The 14,054-nt window shown below is 37.3% G+C and overlaps 1 protein-coding gene across 1 annotated transcript in view; it reads right to left on the reverse strand.

The window, feature by feature from the left end:
- Positions 1-13,833, reverse strand: part of PPP2R2C (protein phosphatase 2, regulatory subunit B, gamma) — a 129,667-nt gene extending 115,834 nt beyond the window's left edge. Inside the window, exon 1 of the mRNA XM_010003115.1 lies at positions 13,691-13,833. Coding sequence (XP_010001417.1) covers positions 13,691-13,760 — 70 coding nt within the window. The 5' untranslated portion in view covers positions 13,761-13,833. The remainder of the gene's footprint in view (positions 1-13,690) is intronic.
- Between the last annotated feature and the right edge of the window lie 221 nt (positions 13,834-14,054).

Below are 14,054 nucleotides of genomic sequence, written 5' to 3' on the forward strand. Positions count from 1 at the left end.
TGATGCATTTCAGGCTTTTAAAACTGTACCAGAGTAGAATAAAATATATATATATATATATCTTCATAAAACTTCCATTATTCCATTAACATATTTAGCTATGACCTTACCCAGGAAGCCTGCCAAGCCTCCTTCCAAAGTCAGAAAGTCCTCGCCAGTAGAGTGGTGTAGAAGTAGGCACTCTTGAAAATTTCAAAAAGACCCTCCCCTTGTACCCCATGGTCATACACACATTAGTCAGCCACTCCAAACCCAGGATGATTTTGACTCACATCAGTGGTTTTTTATGACAGTAAAAGAATGGTACAGAGTGGCAGTCCCCAGTCTTGCACTCACACGATTTAATGGATATATTAAGTACAGAGAGCAGAAAGAACTTGGCAAAGAGCACCAAATGAGTTATGGTTTTGGCTGGATTTCCCTTTTTTTTTTTTTCTTAAATGAAGATTTATGGAACTTCAAGACTATCAAGCACTGCAGATAAAAGCCAAGTATCACTACAATCAAGTCAAGAAGCAAATGGAAAGAGAACAATTGCAGGCAAGGAAGGACCAACAATATTTCCACCTCCTCATTTCTCTCATCACCACTCAGACCACATATTCCTGACTTTTTCGAAGTCTGAGCAGGGAATATTACTTCCAGAGACAGAAATGCTGAGAATGTAAAGCTTTGTGGTCCTGTGTGAACAGGAATGAAACAGTTGCCTGCTGGCAGGAACTAAAGCAGCTATGCAAATTTCACAAAAGGAATTAAAAGATGATCTGGAAAGAGGCCACAAGGAGATCAAAGGAACTTTAGCAGCATGAAGACACGAGAGCAGACTTCCAAGGAAAACAGTTAGGTTTAAGAAAGTATCTGTTGCCCGGGTAAAAGGCTGTGTAAACCAGGGAAAAATGTAAATATTTTGTCCCAAAGTATCCATACTCTCATGTAATTTCCAGTCTTGACCACACATCAGACAACTAGAAGAACAGATGTATTTTAAATTCAGCCCAAATTTTAACTATAAGAACTGATCAGCATATCCTTTCTCTTCTTCAAATGTGGCATCCTGTTTCTGCCACACCTGCTACTACTGCACTCTGTCAAGAAACTTTGTTCATCACTCCACCAGTAAAAGCAGTTATTGAAAAATGAAATAATTTCCACACTTGGGGGTACTGGTGGATGAAAAGCTGGACATGAGCAGGCAATGTGTGTTCAAAGCCCAGAAGGCCAACCACATCCTGGGCTGCACCAAGAGAAGAATGGCCAGCAGATCAGGAGAGGTGATTCTGCCCCTTTACTATGCTCTCATGAGACCCCACCTGGAGAGCTGTGTCCAGCTCTGGATTCCTCAGCAGAGAAAAGATATGGACTTGTTGGAGCAGCTTCAGAGGAGGGCTGCAAAATGAACAAAGAGGTTAAACACCTCTTCTATGAAAGGAGGCTCAGTGAGTTGGGCATTGGGTTGTCCAGCCTGGAGAAAAGAAGGCTCCAGGGAGAACTTATTGTAGCTATTCAATACTTTTTAGCAGGGCCTGATGTGATAGGACCAGGGGTAATGGTTTTAAACTAAAACAGGGTGGATTTAGAGTAGATATAAGAAAGAAATTTTTTTTACAATGCAGATGTGGAAACACTGAAACAGGTTGCCAAGAGAGGTGGTAGATGCCTCATCCCTAAAAACATTTGAAGTCAGGTTGGACAAGGCTCTGATCAACTTGATCTAACTGAGGATGTTCCTGCTCTCTGCCAGGAGGTTGGATTAGAGGACCTCTAAATGTTCCTTCCAACCCAAACTATCCTATGATTCTATATACTTCAGGCATCCTCAGTTTACAACTTGTCAATTCAAACACTGACCCCATTAACCTATGACACACATCTTTCAAAGCATGTAAAACTACAAACTAGTCTGCTCTCACAAGCTCCTCTAAATCTGTCAAGTTGCAGAATGAAATAACAACATTCTAGAAATGGTAGCAAACAGATTAATATGTTAGAGAATTCAAATTTAAATCCAGTCCAAATGGTTAGTGGCAGCTCTAAATTTAAGCATTTTTTACATAGACATTTACATTTTAAATCTTGGCAAAATTCAGATAAGGCTTTCTATTTAGTCTGAAAAATGTCAAAAACATTTGGAGTTCCTGGAAGAATTACCATCTTAGGCAATGAAGATCCATAAATGCATATACTTATATACGCAAATTTATGGATGGAGATTTCTGGATCAGAGGTGATTTAGCAAGAAGGACATTAAGAGCTTAAAATTATTTGCAACATTTCAAGAAAGGAAATTCTGCCTAACTGGATATTTTTTTAAGAAAACTGTGTAAATTCAACTGCTAACAATAATATGCCAGCCATAATGACGGAATTCAGTCATTAAAATTCAAAATACATGAAAATCTTACTGCGCTAACCTCAATATAACTACATCTATGAAGTCTCATCTGTAGTTACCAGGTTGATGTTTGTTCTGTGGAGTCTGAATCACTAATTCCTCCAATTTACACCAACTTCTTGGCTTTCAGGAACAATGATAGTTTTCTATCTAAATATACTTACACTTAACAATCAGAAATTAATCCCTCTGCAAACAATTCCCTGCATTGGCAATCATCTTTATTAGTAATTATTTATAGTGCAGAAGCATCAAAGCTTACTGCTTTCAAATTTAACATTGCTACTACTTTAAATTCCCAGCTACATCCAGCATCATTGTCAAACATTTTTCCAACATACTTATAGCTCATACTTCCCTCTTTTCTTCTACTGTGCATAAATGTTACAAAAGTCTTATTTTAAAAAGGTTTTTTTGAAGAAACACTAAAGTAAGTACTGTGTAAGTCTTCACAGCAGTAATGAAAACATAAACACTTCTGGTGCACATTTAACAGTATGTTGGAGCAACAATGGGGCCCTGCTGCCAGATGGCAACTTTGTACCTGTGAAACCAGCAGTGCTCACAGCAGCCTGTGCTCTCAGGAGCAGGCAGGCGTGGTGTTTACCCCTTGGCTAGCAACGACTAATTTAAAAAAGGGCCAAGTTTGCATTTTCTGAAGAAACCTGACTCAGGTTGGAGGGCTAACCAGTGCCTCTTTGGTCTCCTCTGCTGGTTCTCCCCCTGTGATGGGACAGACACCAACAGCAGCAAAGAAGGAAGGGTGGGCAGCCCTGTCTACAGATTCCTCCGGGGAACAGGCTATTTGTTGCTAAAGACTGCATCCACAAGCAGTTTCAAACTAAACCCCAATTTTAAAATACTCTGAAATTAACATGAAGGTAGGAAAAATACAAGAAACATTATCAGTATTTCAACCTAAAAACAAAAAAAAAAAAATCCAAGAAAACAAACGGGGAAAGATCAGCACAACAAACAACTGTTTGTTTATTGTCCATACAAAAAAAAAGATTTTGCATTAATTTCTGCAGGGCAGTTCAAAGTTTAAGCAACTAAAAATCTTCACTTGCATGAAGTCTAAACACTTCTAGGTAGTCATTCTTAAAGTTCAAGACAATTGCACAATTTGCAATATCCTTGCTACTAAGAGACACACCTTATCTGTTTTTAATCTAGCAATTTTGTAATATTTACAGAATGTCACAAAGTATCTCTATTCTATACAACCCATTTTCCTGAACTGCAAGCAGAAGTACAGAAATGTTTAATCCAACAATTAAGTACATAACTAACCCTGGAAAGTAAAATCCACATCCAAGTAACCAATTTTTCAGAGAAACTGCAGCTCATCACCACCACAGGGGAAAACCAGAAAGGCAAGGACACTACTTCTCACACCACAGTGTAAAGAGAGCTTCACTCCAGTCACAGACTGCCTTGCTTCCCTGATCAGCAAACACTGGCAAACATAGACAAAAATATGGGACTTGAAAGACACACAGTGCCCTTACATGCAAGCTTTTACTGTCCCTTCTCCCAATGCTGAAATTTCTATGTAACCAGACCAGTACTTTGAGATTCATATTTCAAGCACAGCAATTGGAAGGAACACAGACACACTAGAAAACACAAAATAGCAGTCATCCACAAGAATTCTGAGTGTAACATATATACAAAAGCACAGGTGCACCCAAGACGCACAAAATCATATTCACATTACACCTGAGCAATGAGAAGCACCACTACTGACCATTACTTGACTCTTAGCATCACACGTTCTAGGAATTTCTGTAAGACATGTTATAATTCACAGCTACCTATTTCAAAGACACCACGTATGTGAACTCTGAGCTTCAACTGCCGATTAAAGAGAATATACTTGACCTAAACTTTCCACTCAAAAGAAGGCTACAGAATGCATATCTGACAACCTTGTACTGATTATTCCCATACCAGAGATCTGCATCCAGAAATTAAATATACCAAGTCAAGCAGGATGTTAAAATTAACACGCAGTATGACAAGAGTCTTGTGTGCTACCTTGGCAGAAAATGTAACCCTGCATTTACCAGTCCTCTGTGCCTATTTGTCAAATGTTACTCATGAATTATTATTACTGAATTTATTTGTTTAATTTTTATCACATCCCAAAGTAGAAAGACATTCTATCTGAAATTATTTATGAATAATGACAGACAGTGCCTGATTTACAGCTATACATTTGAAAACTCTGGAAAGATTTATGAAAGACCTTGTGCCAAGTTCTGTCATAAATTGAAACCTCTCAAAGTTAAAGATCAGCACAACAAACAACTGTTTGTTTATTGTCCATACAAAAAAAAAGATTTTGCATTAATTTCTGCAGGGCAGTTCAAAGTTTAAGCAACTAAAAATCTTCACTTGCATGAAGTCTAAACACTTCTAGGTAGTCATTCTTAAAGTTCAAGACAATTGCACAATTTGCAATATCCTTGCTACTAAGAGACACACCTTATCTGTTTTTAATCTAGCAATTTTGTAATATTTACAGAATGTCACAAAGTATCTCTATTCTATACAACCCATTTTCCTGAACTGCAAGCAGAAGTACAGAAATGTTTAATCCAACAATTAAGTACATAACTAACCCTGGAAAGTAAAATCCACATCCAAGTAACCAATTTTTCAGAGAAACTGCAGCTCATCACCACCACAGGGGAAAACCAGAAAGGCAAGGACACTACTTCTCACACCACAGTGTAAAGAGAGCTTCACTCCAGTCACAGACTGCCTTGCTTCCCTGATCAGCAAACACTGGCAAACATAGACAAAAATATGGGACTTGAAAGACACACAGTGCCCTTACATGCAAGCTTTTACTGTCCCTTCTCCCAATGCTGAAATTTCTATGTAACCAGACCAGTACTTTGAGATTCATATTTCAAGCACAGCAATTGGAAGGAACACAGACACACTAGAAAACACAAAATAGCAGTCATCCACAAGAATTCTGAGTGTAACATATATACAAAAGCACAGGTGCACCCAAGACGCACAAAATCATATTCACATTACACCTGAGCAATGAGAAGCACCACTACTGACCATTACTTGACTCTTAGCATCACACGTTCTAGGAATTTCTGTAAGACATGTTATAATTCACAGCTACCTATTTCAAAGACACCACGTATGTGAACTCTGAGCTTCAACTGCCGATTAAAGAGAATATACTTGACCTAAACTTTCCACTCAAAAGAAGGCTACAGAATGCATATCTGACAACCTTGTACTGATTATTCCCATACCAGAGATCTGCATCCAGAAATTAAATATACCAAGTCAAGCAGGATGTTAAAATTAACACGCAGTATGACAAGAGTCTTGTGTGCTACCTTGGCAGAAAATGTAACCCTGCATTTACCAGTCCTCTGTGCCTATTTGTCAAATGTTACTCATGAATTATTATTACTGAATTTATTTGTTTAATTTTTATCACATCCCAAAGTAGAAAGACATTCTATCTGAAATTATTTATGAATAATGACAGACAGTGCCTGATTTACAGCTATACATTTGAAAACTCTGGAAAGATTTATGAAAGACCTTGTGCCAAGTTCTGTCATAAATTGAAACCTCTCAAAGTTAATAGAACATGAGGCTGCATTGACTGGATAAGAGATTAGAAATAAATTATTGAAAATGGTGACCAGCTTGCTGTTTTAGAACTATTTTTATTCTGTTTGAAATCCTAATTTCAAGTCTTAGACTAGAGAGAAATATGGATTAAAAAGAGAAAAGGAAATATGCAATCATTTATTACAAATGAAACACTGATGATCTTTATATTTTTTAACAAGAAACTGGCCCAAGAGGCAGATCATGCTCTGGCTGTATTTAATGCAATCAGTAGTATGACAGAGCAGCATTAACCTCAGAATTTATGTAAATGGTGTTGTTTTGCACAGTCATCAGCTACTTGCAATGCCTGGGTCACATGAACAACAAAAACATTACAAACAGGAAGAATTAAGGTGACAATTAATTAAATTCTATTCAGACTTGAGTTGAACTGAAACTAGAGAATAATAAGTCAATTCTCAGTCTTTTACTTTCTTCTGTACTCTGTTCCAACGGAAAACACCAACAAATGTCATATTACACACAGATGTTTTCTTAATCTTTTCTTTTTTAAACAGATGAATCAGTAAATCTAAAAGGAAAAGCACTGCTCTATTTAACAATAGAGATCCCAAATCCCTGTCATATTAATAATTCACAGAAGTCACTGAACTGCATGACGTGTTGTGCTGAAAGGTTTTATTAGGAATTGAGTATCTTAATGTACATTTTACTACCTGTTTTTGCACTGGCAAAATACAGCCTGCTCTCATTTGCATTTAAGAAATAAAAGTAACAGATAAAACAGTTTTTCAGCGAGGAAACATTGCTGAGAAAAGGAACTCTCTTACAATATAAAAGGCAGTTTGACAGGTGTTTTGTTTGGGTTTTTTTGTTTTGGTAAAGAATTTGGGAACTTGCACTAGGAACCAGTAATATGGATCACATTCATTACTAAAGGCAAGCTTAGCATTAATCTAAGAACTACAGAAATAGTAGTAGTTTTGTACTATTTGATGAAATACAAATAGTAGAGAAGATTAAGAATGTGCTTCAATATGACTAGAAGTGCATTTTAAACGCTTTCTTGTTTAAAACCAAAAATTCCCAGAATAGTTTCCTGTACTTTTCTGAGATTAATTCCCTACTTTACCACCCTTTCCCTGGCCCAAACAGGTACATTGATATTAGCCTGCAAATACCTTGCCTACTCTTATCATATACTCCTCTATAAGAAAGCCTTGCTAAGGTAGATGAAATAAACTGTGCAAGGAAAGTCTCAAAGACGCAGAAATTAGTAATGATGTAGTAAAACAACAAAAGCAGCAATGACTGATTACCTTTTTATGGCTGTAATAAAAGGTTCTCAGTTCTTTTATAAAATATTCAGTTACTGTATTGTGTTTCACATTTTAAACCAATATAAGAACCACAGCTATTATTCTCTAAACTTAACATTTAAATACATGATACATTGCTGAAATGTCTGAGATTTATGTAGAAAACAAAACACATTACAAAGTGCAGTTTTCTTTCCATAATGATGCATACGTTAAATAAACTGCTCCTGCAGTGAACAATAATGCTGACTCCACCTGCACGGTGTTGTTTAGTGTTACATTATTCAGTGCTTTGGAGTTGCCAGTTTCAATTAGAAAGAAATCTGACAAAGAGAGAGAACTTGCAGAGATCACATTTTATGTCTGCATTTTATCTTACACATACACTGTACTGTTGACCTCCTGAACTTCCATTCAAGTTGACCCAAACCAAGTTAACTCCATGCCTTTGAAACATGTCCTGCAGCTCAGAGTGGCATGAAGTAGTAGGGTCTAACAGCTAGTTGTTAAACTGAACTCTTCCTTAAAGGGCAGCTCTTTTGAAGAGGCAGTAACAAGTCAACACTAACATGGTCCCTGCTCTCAGGGAATCCTGAGAACAGTGAATTAAAGAACTACAACATTCTAGTCTAGGGTCAGAATTTTCCTAATCCCACTCCTGATTTTTATTTCTTCAGAAAGCAGATTTAGCAAGTAAAACAGAGATGATGATATTCTGAGTGCGTAACAGATGTGGTATGAAAATTATATCTGTAGAGCACTTTGAACGTGTGTCTGGTATTGTACAGTGACAGGCATTGCCGACAATGTAATTCACTTTGGCTAACTCTAGATTGCTTTTTCGAGGCTTGACTGAATGAGTTGCTGTCCCATCTTGCCCTTTCTGGACATTGCCTTAAATGTCTGTGCTATGCAGATCCAAGCTTCAGGTAGTACCAATGTTTGATTTTCCTGCATATGCTGAACCAGGCATCCAGCTGCAGGCTTGGGCTGGTGAGCAAACGATTTGGGCTTCAGCACAAGCCAGTGCGACAGCTGTGCTCTAGCCCTGCCTCCATGGCTTCTCCGAGCTAAGCCACAGGAATAAAGATTACAATGTCAGCAACACTTAGATGGAATAAACCCTATTAATCCAAATCTTCAAGGCTACCCACAACATTCATCTGAATAGCACTGTGAATGAAAGACAAACCAAATCCATGCACAAAAAGACAACTATTCACTGTTTAACAAGGGGCAAAGTTATGCTTTAACAAGGTTTATCTCTATTCACACCTGAATTGAGGAAAACAATAAATAACACAAGCAACTAGAACAAGAATGGACAAGAATTTCTAGGGTTATCCTAAAACTGTTTGTAAATGAGTTTCATAAAACAATAAAAATAATCTATATTCACAACATAAATCCCAAATTGCTGGGGGTAAAGAAAGGAATAGTTATCTCTTGCACTCTTCTTACTAAGTTTGCTACCATCCATTCTCAGAAGTGAACAGACCAGATTAAAGGTGAACCTGAGCCCATAGAGCAGTGCCTGTTTGCTAAATTTATTCATCCAATACTCCCTGGTAGTCAGCTCTTACCCAAATTATATTTGAGATGTTTGTGAAAGGCAAGTTCATAAATATTTTTTTTCTTGGCAGATGAAAATGGATAATTGCTCTTAACTTTTATTGATGAACTGATTTGATATACTGATTTCTTCTGTTAAAGGGAAAAATGCTCCCAAAATCTGATTTCATTATGTGCAGAGGATTTCTTTTAAAATCATTAGGAAAAAACTGTCTTTTTGCATCCTCTGTAATAAACGTTTCACATGGTTATGATTCAATATGTTTTACACTACACTTGCAATTCTCATTATTCTTCAAATATCACATTTAAGGAGGCTAATATACCATTAACATGATTAACTTTTTAATAGAAGTTAAGCCATATGGAACCAATCTGCACCATTCGGCCATATAAATGACTAGATAGTGAAGGTCAGCTCTGCCCCACTGCACCTGTGCAACTTCACTGGCTTCACTTGAGTTTGCAGGCCTAGACCAAGGGAGGAACCTGTCTCTCTAGAAACTGCGAGTTTAAGGAACTTTTTATTTCTTCCCAAAACAGGGACAATTCATAAACAGTCAAGGATTAATTGATAAACTAGACATGCCTGCATACAACCTGCAGGAAGCCTTTCCAACCACAGAAGCATTTCTCCAGATAATTTGGGTCTGTGGGTATGAATCATATCCTTTAGCACGGTATGTTCAGGATACTGAATTTTTATCATTATTTCTCTATCAATCATTAAATCTGTAAAACAAAAAGTAGCTGAATTGCCAGTGCAGTTGCTCAAAGGAGCAGCACTGCTGTTTCCCACAACCTTGTGCCCCTGCCACGAAGACAGCAACCACACCACACAATTCCATGTCTGAATCAGATCCTCTGTGGCTGATTCCAAGGTCCAGTGATAGCAAAGCTCATCAGTAGTCCTGTCACTTTTGCCACTAATCATATAGCATAGGTAATGTCAAGGAAACTCTCCAACTGTAGGACATCCTCTGCCCCTAAAAGCACACACAGCCTTTTGCCCCCTTTATCCTCCTCCCAACTCGCTGTCTGTAATTTTCTTGCCATCTCCCCTAACAGACTTTGCCTGTAAGTAGCAAATGTTCATGTTTCTCGTGCCCAGCCCATCATTTTCCTCGTGGTACACTGTGCCTCTCCCCTCTTCTCTCTTCTTCCAAAGGTGTTGTGGAAATAATACATTTTACTGACACAACACCTCCTGGGCATCTGGTTCCCACAGCTGGGGTACAAAAGGCAATAAAGATAAAACACAGTTCAGCAATGAATCACAAGCCTGAACAGATCTCAGAGGTCATCTAGTCCATCCCTCTGTCCCAAGGGAGGCTTAGCTATCCTTATGTAATTTCTTACAGACATCTATGTCACCTGCTTTTAAAAACTTCTGTGACAGGAAACTACATGAGCTCCCTAGGCAATATATCCCAGTGCTTCACTACCTTCACCTAGGAAAGTTCAATCTTTTCTCATAGGTCCCATTTTCTACTCTCTTTCTTTACATGTCTCATTAGGTCTTTTTTGTTTTCCCCACATAAACAACTCCTGAAGGAAACTGAAGCAGTTTCTCTCAAAAGGCACTTTCGAAAGTGATCACTGAAAAATTTTCTGTACACAGCTGCTGGAATTAAGTTGCTTTCTTCCATTGTCCAACTGTAACATCCTTTTAAGACTTACAGGGACTAAAGCACTTACTCAACTCCTGCTTGTTTCAATTCCTTTGGTTTTACTCCAGATATGCATAGGTAACAGCAGAAACAAGTCCAGATAGTCACAGTTCCCATATGTGTGCCTATAATGCCTATTATCAGAAACAGTGTAACATCAATGCTAAAACATAAACCATCAAATCAAGGAATTTTTGAGATATAAAAAACAATTCAACTTTCCATAGTCATACTGAAGTCATGTTTGATAAAGATAATCACAATTTTACAAAACAATGACCTATCAAGGAGATTATGTTTTATTTTGCTCAAGGAAGCAGTTTTGTTAGGAACATGCTAGGTCCACCAGCAAGAGCAGAGCACATAAGATTTGGCTCAGTTTTCCTAAACCCTGTGAATTCATATGTCACTTGATTTATTTATTTTTTCAATCACTGAAGAAATAAAAGAGGGAGACTATAATCAACTCGCATCTTCTCGATTATTGTCAGCATTACTCTCCTCAGGGAACAGAGAGGAAGAAAGTGCATATAAAGGTCAGAAATACATTATTTTGTAAATTAATTTAGTCTGCTGCATGAAGCAGCAAGGACAGAGGACACACCTTACTAAGATTTTTAGCCTCTGAAAACAAAAGAGAAAACTGTAGTTATTCACAGACAAAAATTAATCAGGAACACCTCTAATAACACTGTAGACAACACAAAAGTAGTTATTTGTTTCAAATAGTGGATTACAAAAGCCAAAGGCCCTAAACGGAAGAATTTGGTTTGGCTCCAATAGAATTATTTTCCAGTATAAAAAGACAATGCATTACTGCCTTCAACTGCATTTGTGTGTGCATTTTACTATCATACACGCAGCACTAACTTATCAAAGGACCAAATGTAAGAACTGTGAAAGGACTTCAGGCCTTAACAGATAAGACGCGTTAAAGGTTGTTTCAAAGAGACAAATCTTTTTTAAAAAATAATAATTGAAAAACAACAACAATTAATTAAAAACTGAACAAAGGAAGCACATTTTAAACACTAGTTTAACTTAAGTATTTATTATGCATTTTAAACTAGGTGTATCAATGAGAAATTAAAATTTGTGATAGTCCTCTTTGAGCTGAAGGTGTCTCTTGCCAATTTTCGGAGAAAACCATTCCCTCATGATTTTCACGATCTTTTAAAAGGTGTGGCAATGTCAGTACAACAGATGTGAAGAATTTTATTTCAGCTGACCAACTGAGCATTACATACACATTACATACATACATAGAAACACTACATAGTCGGAGCTGAAAAACTAACACTTGGCTACTGAAGGTGTCTCATACTTCATCTATCTCCAAATCAGATGCCAACATATTTCATTATGACTTCTGATCACAGGGAAAATATACAGGCTGATACTGATATTCAAAGCATTTAAGACAAGCCACTCCATGTGCAATCATGGAAGAACATCCAGTCCTTCTGATCTAAATATCAAGTGAAGATAAAACATGGGAAAATCTAAAGCTTGCATCAGCAGTTTCCCCCAAAATACTAAAAATCTCCATCTATTTTTAAAAATATTTGTAAAATACAAAAGGGCAGAATATTGATTTGCAAAATCCACAAGGGGTTACTTTCCTCAGATTACAAAACTGACGTATTTGAAAGTCCAAATTTTAACGTAGCTGCACATGCCCATTATTCATCTGAACCTCAACATGTAGCAAGTACACTGCAGTAATTAAACCATGCATTTTGCAGAACCTAAGGCATAAATTAAAAAATTTCAACCAAAGTTTCTTCAAATGTTATTACAGATGACTGCATCTCAAAATATAAAACATCATTCAGAGAAAAAGAAATAATCAAAACCTCAAAACAAACTAAAAAATGCAGCAAAACATGAACCAGAATGCAAAGAATGTCCTAAAGGCAAGATTAGCAAACACACCAGCCAGTGTTAAGTTACAGTACAAAGCATTTTTAATTTTTCTTCTGAAAATCCTGCTTTGTGTTCCCAGTATAGGAAAATCATCCTTCTGTTTTCTACATTCTAAAAAAATGTAAATCATCAATAGCCAAGAGAGCATCAGCTGATCATATTTCAGGATGCAGCATGGGAGTATTAAGTGACTGAGCATTGATCAGATGACGAAAGAATCTGGAGACTGAGTCTCAAGTAGTATTGGTTGACTCTGATGTTAAGTATGTTCATATTATATAAGCCTACATTGAAGTAATGCTTCTGCTGCTGGAAAGTGCTGTTAAAACTCTGCACACACAAACACCTTTGCAAAGTCAAGCACTTACAAAAACATTTATTCTGTTCAATCAAGCCATCTTAAAATGGCCTGCTCTTAAGCCAACTTTCTGGCAAGGAAATATGGATCAGTACATGACCCAACCAATTCACTGGTCTCAAGGTAAATTCTCTCAGCATTTAATGTGTGTTACCTGCAGAAAATTTCTTTTTATGTAATAAGCTACTAGCCATTAAATTACTTAAAATGATGGCACCTTTTCTCATGTACCTTGCACATACACAGAGAAAAGAAGACAGCAGTATTTCAAAAGATTATGCTTACATATACCTTCTAAATGTATATGGTTCTCTAGGGAACATTCAAGTCAGCAATGTCTGTGACACTCAGGCTATAATTAGTAAAATGAAAAAGAATCAAAGAATTATTCAGTTTGGAAAAGATGCATAACCTTTTTCACAACAGCAAACAGTTAACTTCACATTATTTCTCCTACTTTAGTGCTCAAATCTTCCCCCTTTTTTAAAGTAATCAGCTGCTTCCAATCTTCCACATTGCAGCTGCTGTGCATTCAATGCCAGGTGCTGCACACCTCACTAGCACAAACTCAGCACAATGCAAGACCTTCTTTAGCCCACGTAGTTTCATATACTGCCATAGCCTGACAGAATGCCTTTGGCTGTTAGCAAATTCAAACAGGATCTGTTGCTACATCACACAAACACCTTGAAAGTCTCCCTGTTAAGAAAAAAAAAAAAAAAAGAAAAGAAAAAAAGGAAAAGGGAACTGCCTACAATCTCCAAACATGCCAGTGCATTCCTGACACAGAATATGCAATGCAAGAAGAGAATAACGATAGTATTTATGTTACCTTCAGTCACATAGTTGTGGTCTCGAAGAAAGCTGTGGTTAATTTTTCGTGTGTCCGTGTCCTCGCCCATTTACAGCAGGATTACTCAGCATGCCTATCCGCAGTGGACTGATAGCATCAGCAGAGGTCGTCACAAGAGCACCATCCATGCTGCCACTGCCTAGCAGAGGCGGAGAACACACTGGGCTACTGAGCACAGCATAATGAGAGCTAGTGATGCAGCACAGATTTGGGAGGGGGGAGAAGGTGAATAACGATCGGGAAGGAAAAAAAAAAAAAAAAGAAAAAAAAGAAAAAAGAAAAAAAACCGAAGCAATAAAAGAAAGACGGAGAGAGAAACGGCTCCAATAAATTATGAATGCAG

Source organism: Chaetura pelagica, unplaced genomic scaffold, assembly GCF_000747805.2.
Source record: "Chaetura pelagica isolate M959 unplaced genomic scaffold, ChaPel_1.0 scaffold147, whole genome shotgun sequence".
Lineage (NCBI taxonomy): Eukaryota > Metazoa > Chordata > Aves > Apodiformes > Apodidae > Chaetura > Chaetura pelagica.